The sequence below is a fragment of the Chelonia mydas genome, chromosome 4 (genome assembly GCF_015237465.2).
Source record: "Chelonia mydas isolate rCheMyd1 chromosome 4, rCheMyd1.pri.v2, whole genome shotgun sequence".
NCBI classification, from domain to species: Eukaryota; Metazoa; Chordata; order Testudines; family Cheloniidae; genus Chelonia; species Chelonia mydas.
Genome location: NC_057852.1, coordinates 40,844,075 through 40,864,120, shown reverse-complemented (window position 1 = coordinate 40,864,120; position 20,046 = coordinate 40,844,075). Strand labels below are relative to the sequence as shown.

The window sequence follows — 20,046 nt, the reverse complement described above, 5'->3', positions numbered from 1 at the left end:
TGTGTGCATTTCCTCAATTAGCCATTAACATTATTTGGCCTTTTTACTGTCGTACCTGAAAGACTGCTTGTGGGTGTTTTCAACCTCAGGACATATTTCAGCAACACATAAATAGCCAAACTTCATAACTTCACACATGACGATAGCACATACAATCCAATTAGATATTACTGTCTAGCAGATCAAGACTTTTAGAATGACACCTCACAAGGCATACTTTGTATAGGACGTATCCGAATTACATGATGGTGAATATTGGGGTGTCAGGGTGTCACAATAGCTTTATGATAGTCCAGCAGGACAGAAAGCTCTGAGCTGCAGCCAGACACACAAATGCAGCAGTTTTCAGATTCACTCTGTGCTCCCCTGATACTATTCCTCAAATGTAAGTAGTACACAGTTAGGCCCTGATCTTGTAATCAGATCCATGAAGGCAGAACCTTGTACGCATATGCAGCCTGTAGACCTGAATTTGATGGGGTAGTTTTTATGGCTCACCACTGATTGTATCTGACCAGAAGATTTATAGGTTCTTATCCAATTCAGACTACAGAGTTCAAGAACTCAAAGAGCTCTATATCGGGAGAGGACTTTCAGGGTGCTTATCAAGAACATGTACACTGAGGACAATACCAAATTGATAAAAATTTTATTGAAATTAACATAAGAATAATAAATGCTATGAAACTTGTAATGGCAAAACAGTAAAAGAATTCCAAAACTCTTGGTGGTAACATTTCTATTTTAAGTACCTTAACCTAACCTACTCACACCCTTCCTTGAGGACCCGGTTATAGGAGATGAAGGACCAGCCTCATTCCTGGCATGCCCGATTACGCAATGGTTCTGGCTTCTCCAATGGTTAGGAATGTTGAGTAGTTTATACTATACTGCACAAGCTGAGCTGATAGCATGATAGAAGATAGACTAGATAGTCTATAGAATATAGGAAAACTGGAAAAAGCACTCCCAGAAACTGAAGCTTCAGGAGCTAGAAGAACCTAGAAGAGCTCTCTTACAAGGCATTTTATAGGATCCCGACCTACGTAATTCAGGCCCGACCTACGTAATTCAGGCCCAACCTACTATACCCAAATTTTATTTCCATGCCCTAAGAAATTTATGGGTACCCTTCTCCTATAGGTTAGTGGATTATGACACTTACTTTCTAAATATATTAATAAGGATTATATCACTCCCAAACTGACAACCTAGGCTCTCTTGGTGACCTCTAAGTTGTGGTGTACCCTGCAGTTACCAACCGGTTGTAGATGCAAGATAAACCTGTGATGTGGTGTGGATAGCTCCCTTTGGTTCCCCTAAGTTCAGGGCCATTCTTATCTATGCCAAAGGTTGCCAGCTTTTATGCTGACATATTCATAACTGATTATACTTTTTGCTATATAGCAGATCTTACTGGATCTTACAGGCCAGTAGGCTTCTTGCATTTCAGCAAAACTTCTTATTAGGGGAAACATGCCTCAACACATCCTAAATTCCAAGGAATTAATACTGATAAAATATAAGAATAAAATGAATTAATTTCAGAAAAAGAAACATATTAATTGATACTGCTGGCTGGATTAGTAGGATATAATAGCTAGCAAAATAATCCTATGGGCTACAAGCCCTACAGAAGTTAACAATATCAGTAGGGCTCCAGGGGATCCAGAAGGGAGTTAAATTCTGCTGGCATAGATCCAATTATAGGAATAGGGCTTCTACCAAGAAAATCCAGCCCAAAACCCCCCAACTCAAGCAAGAGAAAATTTCTTCTGTTCAGTGCATATTATTCTGCAGTTTTGATCTTGTTCTCTGTTAGTGCCCTTCAAAGTGACAATATGGGTGCTTCCTCCCTGAATATTTCTTTGCTAACCATTTACATGGAGAGAATTTTTTTTAAAGTTCAGTGATTTTAGTCTTGTTATACACTAGACCCAGTGTAGCTTGGTTTGGAAGCTTGGCTTCTTTATACCATTGAAGTTCTGCTTTTAAGGAATTTATACCCATAATCAACTTAAAATTTTAAAATTGGGCCTGGCTGAGGCAGGCAAACAAGTTCCTGTTAAACGGAAATTGTCACTAGTTTTTTTCCATGTAGTTTTCAATAAAATTTCATTTTCTTTTGAATTTGTAAAGCTCAGAAATTCCCTATTTTATTTTTTTTTTCAGCATAGCTTACAAAATTCACTACTAAATGAAAACAGGATTTTACACATTCCAGTTGTCATGCCTCAGTATTATGGTTGGCTTGTGGCTGAAGATGGGGAGGGATAGAACAACAGAGGCTGATTTCTCCACTGGCTTTCACCTTATGAGGTTGGAGGTATAAAGGTTACTCTACTATCACTTGTTTATTGTGTGGCAGCAGGCAACAGGTGTCCTGTTTCCCACCATGTATTCAAAAAATTATCTATGCACTTACTAAAAGGGAAATGAGGCTTAAAAAAAAAATTAGTATTAACATTGCCAGACTACATGCACACTATAACCTGGTCTCACCACAGTCAAGCTATCTGTAAAAGCACACTATGAATCAGATTCTGCATAGCTAAACAACATGAGAGAGAATGCTAAAAGACAGTCTCATTATACCCCAAATCAGTATAAAACTAGTGATGTGGGAACAGCAAAAGGTTCACAATTGGATGGTTTATTCAAGCCTGTGAAGGCCTTCAACAGTGACTGGTTCTCATTTTGACTGTTATGAGAGAATATATGCAGTGCAAGCACACCTGTGCTCCTTCTTTGTATGAGTTGGTTCTGTGTTCCAGGAGAACAACTGATAGTTGTGGTGTCATGACAACTGGCTTGATTTCATTGGCCTTCATCAATTTTAAAAAAGTATACATTTGATGTCAGTTGTGTACTGAATGCCCTACATTTGGTATCATACAACTATCTCACTTTTTCACTGCATTTCTATAGGTTACCTTCAAGCAATAAGAGAGTCTACCTGGGGTAGACTTTAGAACACACTGCGTAGGTAAAGGCACCAAGATGAAGACCTACTAATTTAGGTTGCTCATGGAGTGCAATAACCTTTTAAATTCCTTGTTGCTGATGTTTATATTGAATGTATCCTTTCTTTATAAGGCAAAAAATAAAAGCCAACCACATGTGTTTACTGACAACATTACTATGACCCCATTGATAGCAAACCAGAAAATGAGGTTTTTTTGGAGTTGTTCTAAAACCCCATTGCATGACATCTTCCTCCAACCTAGTTTTGAGAGTCTTGAAAAGATTCCTGCATACCAAATTTTATGATTTCCTGGATGTTTGAATGCAGGCAGTTCGTGTTTACTGGAGTTGATCTGAATACAAGTTCTATAATGTAATTTTAATCCTGCTGAGTAGCCAGGAGTTGAAAATTGGGGCCAGGAATGTATAAAGTAAAAAGCAGCTGTACAGGCCAAATAGATGGTTTTCCAGAAACTCTGTAGGGCAGTTATAGCTTGCTAAGTTAGTAGCCATTTACTTGGACCAAGTGTAATATGAATACATATTTTAATGACTATTAAGGCAAAATTACTTTAAAGTGTAAATCTGTGAATCAAAATACTGCATTTTTGGAGAGGACACCTTTACATATGAGACTAAGAAGGAAAATGCTCTACTTTTTCATAGATTGGATAAATATGGACATTGACAGAACATGTTTTCTCACTGTGTCACATGTGATCTTCGCCTCCATTTAGTGGGATCATCTTCTAGAAAATTCAGGGGAAATAGTCTTTCTGCTGGGCTCACCTGAAAAAATATTACCAAGATACGTTTCCGGTGTTGCACCATACGTAGTGGTTTGTAATGTGGTCTGTGCTTGGTCTGTGATGAGAACAACATTCTGAATGAGCTTTTTTTAAAAGGTCAAACTGAGACAGAACTATACTTCCATGTTTTTCTTTGGTCTTTGTAAAATATAGTACTTTAAAGAATTTCTGTGTTCTATGTTAGGGGGCTTATTCCTTCACCCACTTACTTCCCTGGTCCTTCTCGCATAAACAGAGAGCAACAATACCCGAAGTCCAAAGGTGCAAACAATTCGATGTTTATTGGGGTGAACTTCCAGCAAGCATGATTCCAGTTTCCTTCCTTAGTATCCTCCTTCCCAGCTCTGACACCACAGAGCCTTACATCTGTGTCCCTGTTACCATTTCCCCCTTTAGCCAAACAGAATTCCAGTTTCCCCACTCCCATTCCCTATTCCCATCTCCCCCTTTAGCAAAACATGATTCCAATTTCCTTACCCCCATTCCCTGTTCCCATCTCCCCCACACACACCCACCCCTTCCCGCCCGCGCCCACTCACTTCCTCATTGACTACAGATTATATAGTAAAACTTGAGTTCTGCTTAGCTATACCTTAACCAATCATTTTCCTGAAATTTAACTAACCAATCCTAACATATTGTAACATGATTATGTAACCAATTATATCCCACCACCTTAATTAGTTTACACCCAGCAAAATTAATTATACAGCAGACAGGAACAATCACAGAACCAGGCAGAGATTATACAGACAAACAATAGCAAAGTGGGAACTATAATGACAAAACAATACAGAAGTGAGGATTTCACATCCCAGTATTGATAAGTGAGTTCTTGCCAGACAGGATGCTGTTTCCTTTTACATTTTCTAGGCACTTCCCTTTCTCTGGAGGTGATAGGCATTATCAGGACGGGATTGTATTCAGGACAGGATTGTATTCCTAACAGCCCAATAGCACCTTCTTTCAATGTGACTAGTTTGGAATGTGAGGATGTGACCATTTGCTTCCCAGCTTATGGCTGCCTCTGTTGCTTAGCCAAAGGCCTTAGCCTAAGAACAGGGCCTCAGACTGTGACAGTATGAGAAGGCCCTTACACCAGCAGACAGTGATTTTGATTCTTTCTTTTATACCTCTAGAACTAGCCAAGTGATAAGAATACACCTAAATTCTTAAAGTACAGGCCTTTGCAGACAGGCCTGAATATCTATATTCTAACATTCTAGTGATCTGCAGTAATTTTGTTAAATAACTTTCTGAGAATATCAGTATTTGTGATTGTTATATATAGCAGAATGTCCTTATTCTGCCTGCAATTCCTATGTGACTTGTACTCTTTTGAAAAAGTCAAACGTTTACACTTGCTCATTCGAGAGATTCTCTGAAGGATTGATACAAGAGCATCCTGGATTCAGCTGTCAAATTCAACTCAGTAAAAGCTACAGCTTGCAATTTATTATTGAAGAGTTAAGGGGGTGAAAAAAATGTAGGTTAGATAACCAAGTAGTTAGAAATCATTTAAAAAAATACAACTCAAACATTTTTCTCGAAGGTCATCAGTCTCTTGGACTAACTACATGTCATACTGTTTAGATGCAACTAATTTTTGATGATGATCTGTGAAAGAGAGCTTGGGCCTCATAATTTTTAGGGCCACACAAATGCCCTGATGGCATTTATACATTCATATGCTGAAGTCCATCTGTTTTATTTAGAATATAATCCAAAGCATGGCAATTTTAAACTTTGCTTTATTTGCCCAAAGGGAAAATAAAGGCAGAACAGAATACTGTTTGGGCATCGTATTATTTTACATAACTTTTAACCTCGGGAGGCTACTTTAATGTTACCCCCAGTATTTGTTTTCTGCAGGTTGGGGGGGGGGGGGCGAGAGGGGAGAAGGTGTTCTCTTGCATATGTTTTTCTCATTTTCCCAAAACCAAGCAAGTGGCTTTTCATTTTGAGTAATGTTGGAATATGGCAAACATTGTTTTAATATTGATTTTTGGCAAACATTAATGCAGAGAGGACTGGAAGGACTTAGTCCTTTCCAAATTTCCTGACAAACCATGAAGAAATGTTGGTCAGGGTAAGCTGGCACATAATACACTTATAACAATGAACATTATATATTTTAGGTTTGGCTTCTGTCTATCTGCCAAGATAATGCTGCAAATTAAATATGAGAGGAGCAGACATATGCTAGAAATCAGTCTTTTTATGGGAGCTACTGCTTATGTTTATTTATATTAGAGAATGAAACGACCTTTTGTTTTTGCTACTTACCCTCAACACTGTTGCAGTGACAAATTGGTTACAGTTATAAGACCTGACTTCCATTGACTTTAGTGGGCTTTGGATCAGACCCATAATGTTTCTGTTCAAGGTATGAAAAATTGAAAGCTTTTAATTAATCTTTGGTAGAATTATATTATCTTTCCTGCTAATCAGAAATGTGAGCTAGAATGGGAGGAGTGCTCTTTATATACAATGCAACAGCTCACAATAGTTCTGAGATTTCAAAGAAGAAAAAAATCTTGAACTGAAGCTTGTTCTGTTTTCTTGCTCTGAGATTAATGCTTGCAATGTCAGTGAATTGTGATTCAGCAATGTAGTCTGCAGTTCTTCTGCGACATGATGGAATCTTCTTCTGATGCTTTTATTCTTTAGAGAATTTTTACATTTAAGGCATCTTCTAAAATGGTTTGATTTAATGGCTCTGTAGGCAGCTTTGTTTACTCTTCTTTCCAGAAATATTCGTTATCTAACTCTTTTTTCTGCCATTCTCACAATCACGCACATAAATGTATGTGCCTGTATTTAAAATTACCACCACATCCAAGCTCAAACATTGGAAATAGAGTTTGCAGTTGTTTTTCCCTTACCCTGATTTTAATTTTAATTTTCAAATTTTGGCATAAATTTTGAAACTTACAGAAATGCTTTTCGGTGGGGTTTTATGGCCATCCTAACTTGACCAGTAATAATTTTTCTTACTGCAGTTTTTCATTAGTTATTTAGTATAGATTCATGTATTTTATTAAGTGTTTGGTTTAAGCTTGATTTTTATCACCCTTACTCACTTTAGCTCTAATAAAAGATATTGACTTCAGTGGTCTTTGGAACAGGCCCATTGAGTAGCACCTTGCTGCACATTTAGTTGAGTGATTTCTATGGGACTACTCTCGGAGGAGGTGTGGCTTGTTGTGAGTGAAGAATTAAGCCCTTAATTATTAAACGTCTTTAAAATATTAAATGTTTTCAAAATGGCTTTAAAAATCAGGAGTTGATTGCATTAAGTGTTAGTACTCCAATTTAAACTTTGTTATAGTAGATCATACAATACATTTAAGTGGATCCTTATACATAGGGCCCTACCAAATTCACGGCCATGAAAAATGTGTCCCGGACTATGAAATCTGGTCTTTTCTGTACTTTTACCCTGTACTACACAGATTTCACAGGGGAGATCAGTGTTTCTCAAACTGGGAGTCCTGACTCAAAAAGAGGAGCGCTGTGTGTGTGGGATTTGCAAAGTTATTTTAGGGGGGGTCACGGTATTGCCACCCTTATGTCTGGGCTGCCTTCAGAGCTGGGCAGCCAGAGGGCAGTGGCTGTTGGCCGGGCGCTCAGCTCTGAAGGCAGCTCCCTGCCAGCAGCAGCACAGAAGTAAAGGTGGCAATATCATACCATGCCAGCTTTACTTCTGCACTGCGGCCTTCAGAGCTGGGCAGCCGAAGAGAGGCAGCTGCTGACTGAGCCCAGCTTTGAAGGCAGCAGCACAGGAGTAAGGGTGACAGCACCATACCATGCCCTCCTTCCTTCTGCACTGCTGCTAGCATCGGCTCTGCCTTCAGAGCTGGGCTTCTGGCCGCCCAGCTCTGAAGGCAGAGCCACTGTCAGCAGCAGTACAGTAAGGGTAGCAGTACCACAACTCCTGCTCCCCCATAATAACCTTGCAAACCCCACAACTCCTTTTTGGGTCAGGACCCGTACAATTACAACACCAGGAAATTTTCGACTTAAATATCAGAAATCATGAAATTTACGTTTTTAAAAAATCCTATGACTGTGAAATTGACCAAAATGGAATATGAATTTGGAAGGGCCCTACTTATACATCCTTACCTTTCTCTGGAGAAGAATCAGCAAGATATTAATAGAAAGCTGAGAATTTTCTTTTAGAGAAATGAAATAGATCACATTTTAAACTGTAATTTTTATTACAGAGAATTTTCCCTTCTGAAAGTGTCCAATATCTGTGTAGTGTTGTATCATAAGACTTCATTGATATCAAAAGCTGGAATTTTATGAATGACAAGCAGTGAGGCATAGCATATATCATGCATTGGGGGGAAATGAATGATGAGCAATCTCCTCCAGATGCGATTGTGTCTCATTTGCAAGCAAACCAAGAATCACTGGATTAGGTGTTCCCAAGTTTGCTCTCAATTGATAATCTAATATCTCCTGTAGCAACATTAAAAAGCTAAGTCTGGATCCTGCAATCAGTTCTGTAAGGGCATATGTTTCCGGAACTCAGTGCAGTTCCTAATGTACAAGGGTGTCGTCTTGTTCTAGCTGCTTCATACTATCTACAATAGGAATTCTGGGTGGTTTTTTGTAGTTGTTTTTTTTTTTTTTTTTAAAGCAGAGTGCAGTAAACAGTATTTTTCATGATCTCACTGTTTATATGGAAATATAGGTCTTTGCATTCTCACTTAATAAAATCTCAAAAAATGGTCTCTGTATCCCAACTAATGTGTTTACTGCATGCAATGCAGAGAACAGTCTGCTTATTGTCACAGGTGTTGTTTGTTTTTTCCTTCCCTGCCAGGTGCACACAGCACTGTATTTGCATTTGAGCTCATGTGCATATTTAAATAGTGTAGCAGAATGCACGACAAAGTCAAATAAAATTTGAAAAACTGGAGGTAACTTCATTGCAGGCTTAATAATGCCATCCAGCAAATGGCAAGGACCATGCTGTGGAAAGGCGTTAAAAGCAGCTTGGGCATTATTATTTAGCTCTTTGAAAAATTGCATCTGGTAGCTTCTACAGTTGCTGGAGTTGTGTGTTTTCTAGTACTTTTTGTAGTGGTACTGTGATTGAAACGTTGTTGCAGGATTCAATGATCTCCAGCTTAGTCAGAGTGCAAAAAACCCTCCTGTATGAGGTCCCCATAAGTCTCAGTTACTTCATTTATTGTAAAAAGTAATAATTACTGAATTGCAATTTATTTGTTTGTAAATGTAATGTATTCAGTAATAATTACTGAATTAACTCAGTAATGTATTTGACACCATTGTGTTCAAGCTCAGATAGCTATTTTACAGACATTAATATGAAAAGTGTTCTATCATCCACTGCACAGTGTAGGTTTCAGAGTAGCAGCCATGTTAGTCTGTATTCGCAAAAAGAAAAGGAATACTTGTGGCACCTTAATTTGTTAGTCTCTAAGGTGCCACAGGTACTCCTTTTCTTTTCACACATTTTAGATATCTAATTATTTATAATGATCTACTAGCATATTACCTAACTGCTGCTGATGCTAGAACATGAGGCTCCACCTGTCTGCAGATTTGCCCTTCTGTTTAGAGGGCTGCGGGCGGGGAGGATGGGGATCACGTCCTCTCTCTGTTAAATTAAGTCCATTCTACTCATTCATGGAAAGGCATTTCAGTCAGAGCAATGATTTTACAAACATTGCTTGATTGCCATGTAATAGTGAAAGCACATGTTTTTTGGCTCAATTATTGAGTTCCGTTTCCAGCTCTGACACTGACTTTCAGTGTGACCTCAGGCACATCATTTAATTTTTCAGGGCCTCATTTTATTCATGGGTAATATTATAGATGCCTGAATACTTATTTACCTCACAGGGGTCTTGTGAGATTTAAAACATTTAAAGTTTGGCCTTGTTAGGAAACCATTTTAAAAAAGCATTTCAGCTGAAATAATTGCCAACAGTTGTTTGAATCGTTTTTAAAATCCTTTCTTGATGGACTGCGAGGCCAAATATCAGTTGCTGATTTTCAGGAATTGTACTTAAAACTGGGCATATCATTTTGCTGGACACAGACTAGACCCATTATTACCAAGCTGGAAAATATAATTTCAAATATATGTACTGATTCATGCAGTCAGGTATCAGGACACGGTTTACTGGCAAGGTAGGGAACATGAACATATTGCCACTAGCAATATAAACGTTGTCTTCTTTTAAATAGGCTTTTTACAATCTCTTATGAATGGCCAGTATTTAGATATATATTTGGGGGTGTGGAGAATAGGCAATGCTGCGCTGTTAGACTCTTTGCAAAAATCTCCCTCAAACACATCCAGCCTGAGTCTGTGATACATGTGAGTTTCCCTGGTTAAATATTCTTTCCTTCTTTTCCCCTCAAAAAAAAAAAATCCATTGATTCCATACAATTCCCTGTTGACAATAGTAGTGGCAGGCAGATTCTCCTGCAGCCTCTAGCTGTGGGATGGTTCGAAGTATAGGGAGCACATCACTTCTGATCATAGATTCCAATGCCAGAAGGGACCATTGTGATCATCTAGTCTGATCTCCTGTATAACACAAGCCATCGAACGTCTCCAAAATGATTCTTAGAGCATATCTTTTAGGAAAACTTCCAGTCCATGACCCTTGGTAAATTGTTCCAATGGTTAATTATCTTCACTATTTTAAAAAAAAAGTATGACTTATTTCCAGTCTGAGTTTGTCTAGCTTCAGCTTCCAGCTATTGGATGATGTTGTAACTTTCTCTGATGGATTGAAGAGCTATTAAATATTTGTTCCCTATGTAGATACTTATAGACTAAGGATCAAGGGGTGGCTTGATTACAAAGTCTTGTGTGGGAGTGTGTCATCATGGGTGGGTGGGTATAGGGTCCTTTGGAGCCAGGAAAGCCAGAAAACCGTAGTTTGTGTAGAAAGGGTTGGGGATAGGGTAGTGAGTATCTCCTAGCTGTGGGGGATTATAAGTGGGAGCCATTTTCCCCTGGGTAGTGGTGGGGAGAGGGCAAGTGTAGGCTCCATGTTCCCTTCCAGTATTGGCTCTTGAGGCTCCAGTGCCTGCCTGCCTGCCTGCCAGGCCCCAGCCTGATGAGGAGAGAGGCAAGCTGCTGCATCTTCAGGACTGTTGCCCAACTGCTGCTTGGCACCATCTCCTGTCTTGCTTTCTCACTAGCACAGCTGGAGGAGCTGCTGTGGTGGGAGTGAGGTACTGAAATTACATAGTACATTTCTTATGCTTTCCTAATAGCACTGGTGGGGTATAAAGGAGGGGAAATCCCTTCGCTACAGTGGCAGCAGCTGTGGCAATTATGAGCACACCTGCAATACAGCATCTGTCTCAGTGGCAGCCATCTTGGTTCTGTCCCCTTGGATGGCTGAACAGTTTTACCAGCACATCTGAGCATAGGATTTTAGCACATATCCGTGAAACGTGTCTTTGAATGGCTCCTACTCCCCCAAACGTAACTTACTCCTGTGCTCCATGATCACACCACTAGGCATGGGGGCCAGTCGAAGGATTTTAGTGAAATGATTCTTGGAGGTATACCCCAAACTTAATTACTGACATTTACAGCGTCTGCATTTAGGTTCTCCATGCCTCAAACTGTAGAACTGGAGTCCAGCTCTTTGTTCCTTGTGATTGATTTGCATTAGTTTACAGTTTTAGGACTGTCTTTGCAAGGAGGCATTCTTTTATAAATAAAAGTTGTTTTCTTTCATGGGGCTCAGAGGCTAAGTCTGTTAAGAAGGGGCTCATATGAGCCCCCGCTGGCTCATCAGTGGGAACAGGGCGTCCGTAAATGTCACTTATCCAGTCCAGTGTAACATACAATGTTTTGAATATATTTTTCTTAACTTTTCCTCTGTTTCACATCTGTATATTTAGTGCACCGTTATGTCTTTATGAGGTGAAAAAAAGCAATAGAAAATCTAACATGTCTTCAAGGGTTTTATGTGATTATTTTGGTCAATAGTTTCCTTATGTGTTAAATCCTTGATGCACATTCGCCAACTCTTCATGCGTTGGCAGCCACTGAGAGTGCCCAACTGAGATGATTGTAAAACTGAGATGAGTATAAATTCTTCCAATATAATTTGAGGATTAAGCAAATGAAAAAACAGATTAAAAGGAAGGTAGAAGGACATGTGGCTTTTATAGTAGGAACTTGATTGTTTCTCTTTTGCAACCTAAGTCAAGATCTGATGAAAACCTTTCTAGGACCAGCTTGGTGGGCCTCCCTCACTTCCACTTTTGGTAGTTATTGCCAAATCCCAAAGCCATTAGTTTGTCTTTAATTGCTCAAAGATGTAAATCTGTGCTGTTAAACATTTTCATACAGAGATTGTGTTCTGTAGCTTACATATTTAGAACAGTGTGGGCATAGCAACGTAACTATTGTGGTGCTCACTTACGGCTTTCAGGTCTTTCTAGGCTGTGAGTACAACATAAACTTGTGCTATTGTGGAAATACAGAGCTTTCCTGTAAAGTTTGATTATGTAAATTCCATCTATATTCTTAATCCAAGCAGACATATTTTGTCACCAGACCCCCCAGATGTGTTTTTAGAATGGGGAGTGAAGAATAACATAGCCAGTTGAAACTACAGGTGGAAACATAGGTATTTGCATTCTGCTAACCTGAGTTGGAATGTGGACAGAACACCAGGTATGCTTATGGGGAAAAAAATGCTATGGAATCTTTAGTGATCTCTAATAGTGCTTGGTTTTGTAGGATAAGAACATTTCATGCACTATACCTTCTGTGTGTTTCTCCCATCCATATACTGACCATTCCTGACCTGAGAAAATCAAACAAGATGGCATGGTTACAAATCAATAAACCTTGGTAGAGAGGTTGATTTTCCCACCACTGGCATTTTAAGGTGGAATGAGTGTGATGACCACTCATTCATCAGTTGCACGTGTGCAGGTAAAATGTACCTTTCATGATACAGTGCAGTCTTTTGAAGTAGCCCCTTCAGTTATTGAAAGACTCATTTCCTTCGCACTCTAATTAAATAACTTACAGCCTTTCCCCTGCATACTACATTAATTTGATTTTTATCAGATCCTCCACTGCTCAGGTGAAGGTTCAGCCAGTTGTAATTTAAGATTGAATGTGAGCATTGGGGCCACATATTTATACTTTCTGTCAAGAATAGTATAGAAAACAAAGCTTAAGGAAGTAAAGGGACTAAGAGGAGATGCAGAGTATGTTTTTACTTGGGCCTTGACTGAGGAAAAGGCCCTGGAAATGATAGAAGACAAAAATACAATTGGAGGATTTGATGAGGGATGTGTTACAAGAAGAATATGACTTTATGAAAGGCATTTGATACGTTGGTGGGAGAGATGAGATTCAGGGGGACAGAAGGCTTCAGCTCAAAGGTGGGAAGTATTTGGAGATGCAAAACAGGACAGAGCTAGAGAGGTTGATTTGTGATGCTATGGGCAGGATGGGATTACCTAGAGAGAGAATGTAATGGGAGAACAGCAAGGGAATCTGGAGTGATGGCAACTATGGGAAGAGGGGAGGATGAAGAGCTACTATGGGAAGAACAATATGGCAATAGGAGGAACAAAAGCTCAGGGAGGAGGAGAATGAGATCATTTGTGCTGAAGGGATCTCACCAGTGAAGGGAGATGAGAACAGTGATATGTTCCTTTAGATTCTCTAGAAAAAAGATATTGGTGGGCTCGGTGAGGTAAGTGTCCGTGGAATAGAAAGGCTGGAAGCTACATCAGAGGGGATGAAGAAATGAGTTAGAGGAGGAAGTCTGCTCAGATGTCTTGGAGAATAAGGGGAGGAGGGAGATGGGGTAGGGTAGATTAGATTAGATTAGGGGGAAAAATCAGGATAGACAACATGTGTATTTTGTAAGTAGATGGGAAGGAGCCAGAGGGAGGCAAGCAGGCATAAAATAAATTGGTAGGGAGGAGACGAGAGAAGGAATGAGTGGGACAAGAGACAGGAGGGAGGCCAAAAAACTAAGAGACAGTAGGCATGAAATGTTGGCATCAGAGATATGTGAGGGACAGTGTTCCCTCTAATTTTCCCCACACGTGTGGAATGAATTTTGTTACACATCACCTCCATATTGGTATACATAATAAAAATTATGTGGTGGGGATGAGGCTGAGGGGTTCAGAGTGTGGGAGGGGGTTCACGGCTGGGACAGAGGGTTAGGATTTGGGCTCTGGGGTGGGGCCGAGGATGAGGGTTTTGAGGTGCAGGCTGCCCTGGGGCTATGGCAGGAAGAGAGGACTCCCTCCTTCCCCGCAGCAGCACCTGGGGTGAGAGGCGCCTGTCCCCACCTCGGCAGCTCCAGGGCCGGGGCCACGAGATAGGCACCTCTCCCTTGGCTGCGGCAGGTCTGGGGCTGGGGGAGACGTCTCTCTCCCTGCTGCAGCCATGAGTACCTGCATGGCACTTAATAGACTGCTGCTTGGCCACGCAACTTAGAGGGAAATTAGGTGAAGGAGGTGAACGAAGGTGGAGTGGGAGAAGAGGAGGATGGAGTATCAAGGGAGGAAGAGGAAAGTGCCCTCTTGATTGTATCATTTTTGTTTTTGAAATATTTGGTAAGATCCTAAGCAAAGAAGGAATAGAAGGAAGTGTGTTTGCAGAGAGTCAGAGAGAGAAGCTGATGGGTGATGGAGGCACAGGTATCAGTCAGGAAACAGAGACGTTGGGTTCAGTAAGGAAGAGATTGAGAACAGAGAGAGTAAACATAGTGGAAGAAGCTGACACAGTTGTTGGAGTTCTGAGTACTACATGCACTGCGAGATCTCATAAGCAGATAATGCATCGTGTGCCTGAAGGTAAAAAAAATGTTCACCAATATCTGAGCATATGTGCTGAAAGCAGGATTCACCTGCCAAACACCAGGTGGACTGGATACTTTAAATGTCTTTGTGCTTGTGTTTAAAACATACAACAAAAATTAATCCAGCATTTTAGATAAGATTTAATCTTTCCGCTTTCTCTGAGATACTGTTTTTCTGGTGTTCATTTTGTTCGATGGTTTTTAATATTTCAGGTTCGAGGGAGTAAAGGCGAGGTCCTTTATGTTCTGGATGCCAGCAATCCACGATATTCTAACTGGCTGCGTTTTGTCCATGAGGCACCATCGCAGGAACAAAAGAACCTGGCTGCAATCCAGGTAAATTTGTTGAATTCTTACCATTCACTTCATGTTATTTTAATTGAGCTGGCTGCATTATACAACATTTAAATGAACCAGCCACACAAACAAAACATCCTAAGAAAGTGTTAGGTTGTATAAATAACTGAATAGAAAATAATACTGAAAGTATTATACCATTTGCAAACTGTACACCCTCACCTTGAATATTGGCTTTTGTTTTGGTCACTCTACCAAAACCAGGCAGAAATGGAAGGAGTTGAAAGATGGGTGACAAGAATGGTGAGAGGCATGGAAAGACCCCCACAGTAGGAGATATTGAAAAGATAGGGAGTGTTTAAGTTTGTGAGGAGACAGAGTGGACATGATAGAGGTATAGGAAATAATGACAGGTAAATTGAGCGCTTGTATTTTCAAGTTGCCTTATAGGTCTTTGGGCATCATCAGTAATGATATACTAAAAATCCTAGATGTTTTACTGATTTGTTATAACCTAATGCGCCAGTACTGCACTTCATATATGTGCTTAACTTTACACAGTGTGAGTAGTCAGAGGGACTACCTTCAGTGCATAAAGTTAAATACATGAGTCTTTGCAGCATTGGAGCCTTCTTTAATATATAGGATGCCAAAGCTCTGACATTCGGTGTAATTAACAAAAACCAACCGATACTCCTTTTAATATGGAAATGTTTTGGTAGTCTGATGTTTTTACTGTTATGCAAATTTTGGGCCAGTTTCTGTAGTTACTCCAGGCACTGGATCAATGGGAGTTCTGTTTGTGGAATGGCTCTAGTAATGGAACCCTTATTTATTATTAAAGCTAAATACAACATCTCCCTGTATAGCCTTTGTGACAGACTGACAATTTCCTGCAATATCCTGAATGGACTTTATTGAATTAAGTTAAACCATATTGAATTAGTCTTTGGAGTTCATTGTACTAAAAATGTAATTGTGTATGTGTTATTGTACAATTGTATATATTTCCATGGTAAGGGTAAATGGGAGAACAGCAGGGGGACATTAGGCAAATTCACTCATGTTGTTATATCTCCATAGAAGCCACCCCTGGGAAAGGTATGCATCTACTAGTTCAAACTGGATTCTCCAGGGACCCACTGACAAAGAAGGTTTTTGGTTGAGTAGCCTGGTTTTTAAACTGACTCAGGGCTTTCTTCCTGGTCCAGTAAATGGACAAGGCCCCTAGTCCACAGACAGCACTGATCTTAGGGTACGGTTGGAAGGACTGAGCCTGCCAGAATTCATGTTAGGGTTAAGGTTAATTCTGGTAAGTTTATTAGCACGTGTGAAGATTTATTGTTTTTAATATGTTTTTTCTGTAGTGCTTTTAAGCTTAAGAATAAAGTAGGCTTGCATAGGAAGTCTGTGTTGTACTTGTAGCAGCTACAGTTGTTATCCATCTCTAAATAAAGAGCAAGCAGGTGTCCTGGGGCAACCTGTTTGTGCTGGGAAATACACAGTGAAGTCAGGGAACTGTGCAGCCTGGAAGGCAGAAAGGCAATGGTCAGGGAATTGGAAACCTGAGAGTGGGTGCCTTTGCTGAACCACTGAGGGTAAATACAGGTGTGGTTGCCCTGAACTGTGGCAGACTTCATAAAGATGCTGCAATGATACTCTGTTAAGCCATGTTTTGCAATCATTGCAAATCGGACATTTCTTAATTTACATCAGCAAAATGATTTCAACTTTGATATCATTAACTCCAGTTACTTGGCTGCTGCTGCTGCTACTAATTACTAATTCAGTTACATTGCTGAAAAAGCAGTAAAACAATTAAAACATTAAATTCATTCATAATACAGATTATCTGTATGAAACACAAGAGAATCCTAATCTTAATGGTTCAATTGAATAAAGTGGAATATGTCATCATAATTACATAGAGTACAGGGCTAATTTTCTAATTAACAAGAGAAAATGGAATATTTAAATTCAGATGGGGTTCCAGACCTCTTGTTCTAACTGGCACATTGTAATTACCCTCATGAAACGTAGAAATTCCCATAAGGTTAACCTCTCAAGACATTTTATTGTATGAAAAGGAGGGGTTCTTGTGGAGTTTGTTGGGATTATAAAGCTACTACTCGATTTTAATTTTGTCTCTCTAACCCATTGTTCAGTTTTCAGATTGTGCTGTGGGTAAATGCTCTAACGATGATTTTCATCACCTCAAACCATAAAGTTAGGAATAAAGATTTGTTACTGGTACTTACGATGAGCTATAAAATATAAGAATACTGGTAATTAGAGAGCAAAGATGGCTTAGGACAGAATGCTCTCTTGGTATCATCATTGCTACAAGCTCATCCTAACGTTGATTGCTAAGGGTACTTTACAGTACCTTTTTTTGAAGTCCATTACAAATTCCCCACACAAATGACCAGAAACCCAAACAGATGCTAAATTGCATCTCCCTTCACTGACAAAGCGTGTCTCTTCAATTATCATAGAATCTAGGTGGAACTTCTCTATCTAGACTGTGGAAAAACCACAGAACCAGATTCTGCCACCATAATTATTGCAGAGTAGTATCATATAAGGCCCTACTCAACATAAGGGTGTCAGAATAAGCCTGTCAGTCAATTCAGTGTTTGTTGAGCAGTTCATGGTCTTGGATTTAAAAGGGGATGAAGTGTGTATATGTCCCCCCCACACAAATAAAATGAACCACATCACTGAGTGGACTGGAATATGTTCAGAAGAATAACTCATCCTGAGATGATTCTGTTGAAGGATCACGCTTAAGAGCACTGATGTCTAGGTTTTAAGATTTGTACAGTGTGCTTCCTTTTGGCCATATAAAGGGAGCTTACTGGGCTGAAGATCCATTTTTTTTTTTTTTTTGAAGTAAGCTGGTTGTGCAATGTACCTGATTTGATAGCTCAGGTAAAAGCTGTTCCTGGTATTGCTGGAGTTTAAGATTCTGTAATAAAACAGGATGCTTAGATACTTACTCCTTTGAGTCCAACAACCAGAAAATATTTCTAAATACTTGTTTCATAACTAATACTGGCATGCGAGCACTAGGAACAGACTGAAAGGTTGGGGTTTACTTCTGGATATACCAATTTTCATTTCTGTGTACTCTACAAATCTGAATTGAATTGTGGGAGGCTTTTCTCACTTATTCCATTAAATGAGCTTGTGATAGAGGAAGTGTGGTCTGTTCCATTACCCTGAACCCAAAGAGGAAAAATTCAACACAGAAAAATCTCAGTAGACAATTGAGTTACAACTTTTAACCTCTGTTAGTATACAGCTATGGAGTCATTACACGTGGATTGCATTTATCTGGGCAAATCTTCATCAGTGTCGTCAACAGTGACACCTGATGCTGTGAGCTGAAATCTAGGCCATGCCTTGCAACTGACACACACATGTGACCTGTGAAATCTAAACAGTCCATTGTGTTTGTCATGATCAAAAGCAAAGGGCTGCTATTAAATATCTTATAGGAGCTCTTTAAAAACAAATTGGTCTGGAAAAGTATTGTATTTTCAATATTCTTAATGCTGTGCACATACATTTATCTGTTTGCCAGTTGTCATTTTGTGAAATGATCTCTGCTGTAGACTACTGTGCAGCAAAAGCCACTTGGTTGTTAATGTCAAAACTATTTTATAAATAGAATCATAGCCAACCAGAGCTTTAAATTCAGGTACTTTGTTCATTAACAACCAGACATTGCGGTGGTCTGGACTAACTCAGCAAACTATGAGTTAGAATAATGAAATGGCAAAGGTTAATGTGAAAGGAGGTATTTACTGTGAAGCAGTAGAGTGGTTTAAAGTCATACTTAACAAATGTAATACTGGAAGATTAGTATTTGAGAATCAGTCAACACTGTAATAAATATAGTGCAACTGGACTATCTCAGTCTAACAGGCAAGAGTGAAGCCAGGGGGTTGGGGGGAGAACACAAGGAAAGCAAGGACAAACTGATAAGCTGCTTAATAAATTTACATATTACAGGACAGTTTTGTGAAAGTCTGAAATCTACTAATGTCTTAACTACAAAGGCAAGATTAACTTGTTATGCAATAAAAGTAGTAAAATGAACATAGTGTTAACACTCTGGATGCTCAGAGGACCGAATTAAAATGGCTGCTTGATGCTTTCTTTATTATTTTTTTTAGGAAAAAGATGCAATTATTTAATTCCAAGGTCATACACATTTATCAAGTTTCAGAGTAACAGCCGTGTTAGTCTGTATTCGTAAAAAGAAAAGGAGTACTTGTGGCACCTTAGAGACTAACCAGTTTATTTGAGCATGAGCTTTTGTGAGCTACAGCTCACTTCATCGGATGCATAGCATATCATGGAAACTGCAGAAGACATTATATACACACAGAGACCATGAAACAAAACTTCCTCCCACCCCACTCCCCCGCTGGCAACACAGCATGTTTAGTGCTTTTCAGATATTCTGTTACTTACAAAAATGAGCAAACAAAATGGGCAGCTTTGGAAGAGTGAAGTAGCTATTTTTCTCCCACAGGTTTTGCAGACTATAGCTGCATTATCACTGTAGTCTGATATCAATAGAAGTTTGGGTTAAACTTGATGAGTATGTGCCTGAGAAATGGTAAAGCCGCTTAGCAGCACTGTGGCTATTAGAGAAGTCTTAAGGTGATTATCAGTTTAACTCATGTCGACTTTAAGACCCCTTTTTACTGCCAGAGTGATGCAAAGGGGGCCTTAGTGTAAATGAGAATCAGGCCCCAAATATTTATTACTCTATGGCTTTCAAAAGCCTGTAGGTGGTTATTTGTCAGTCAGTCTAGCTACTGGTTAATAGTTTTGTTTGCTGAGGTACAGTGTTACAAGGTAGAAATTAAAAAAAAAAACCAAAAACCTTTTGCAATCAATACTACAGTTACCACAGTAATTTCCTCTCAACTGTTTGGAAAAACTGTTGCCATCTGGTTGGTACTTTATGATAAATGCTGATAAATTGGTTGGTCTCTAAGGTGCCACAAGTACTCCTTTTCTTTTTGAGAATACAGACTAACACGGCTGTTACTCTGAAACCTGACTTTTTGGTCAGTTATGGGAGTTGGGGGGAGACGGTAACA

At 39.5% G+C, this 20,046-nt stretch overlaps 1 protein-coding gene across 6 annotated transcripts in view; it reads left to right on the top strand.

Annotated features, from left to right (window-relative positions):
- Positions 1-20,046, top strand: part of PRDM5 (PR/SET domain 5) — a 141,585-nt gene that overhangs the window by 12,465 nt on the left and 109,074 nt on the right. For 5 of the 6 annotated variants that reach the window (XM_043545538.1, XM_043545539.1, XM_043545536.1 and 2 more), the window contains one exon: positions 14,843-14,965. In XM_043545538.1, the coding sequence (XP_043401473.1) occupies positions 14,843-14,965 (123 nt within the window). Of the gene's footprint in view, positions 1-12,367; positions 12,469-14,842; positions 14,966-20,046 lie in introns of those variants that run through there. The other variant, XM_043545540.1, reaches the window with a different exon arrangement.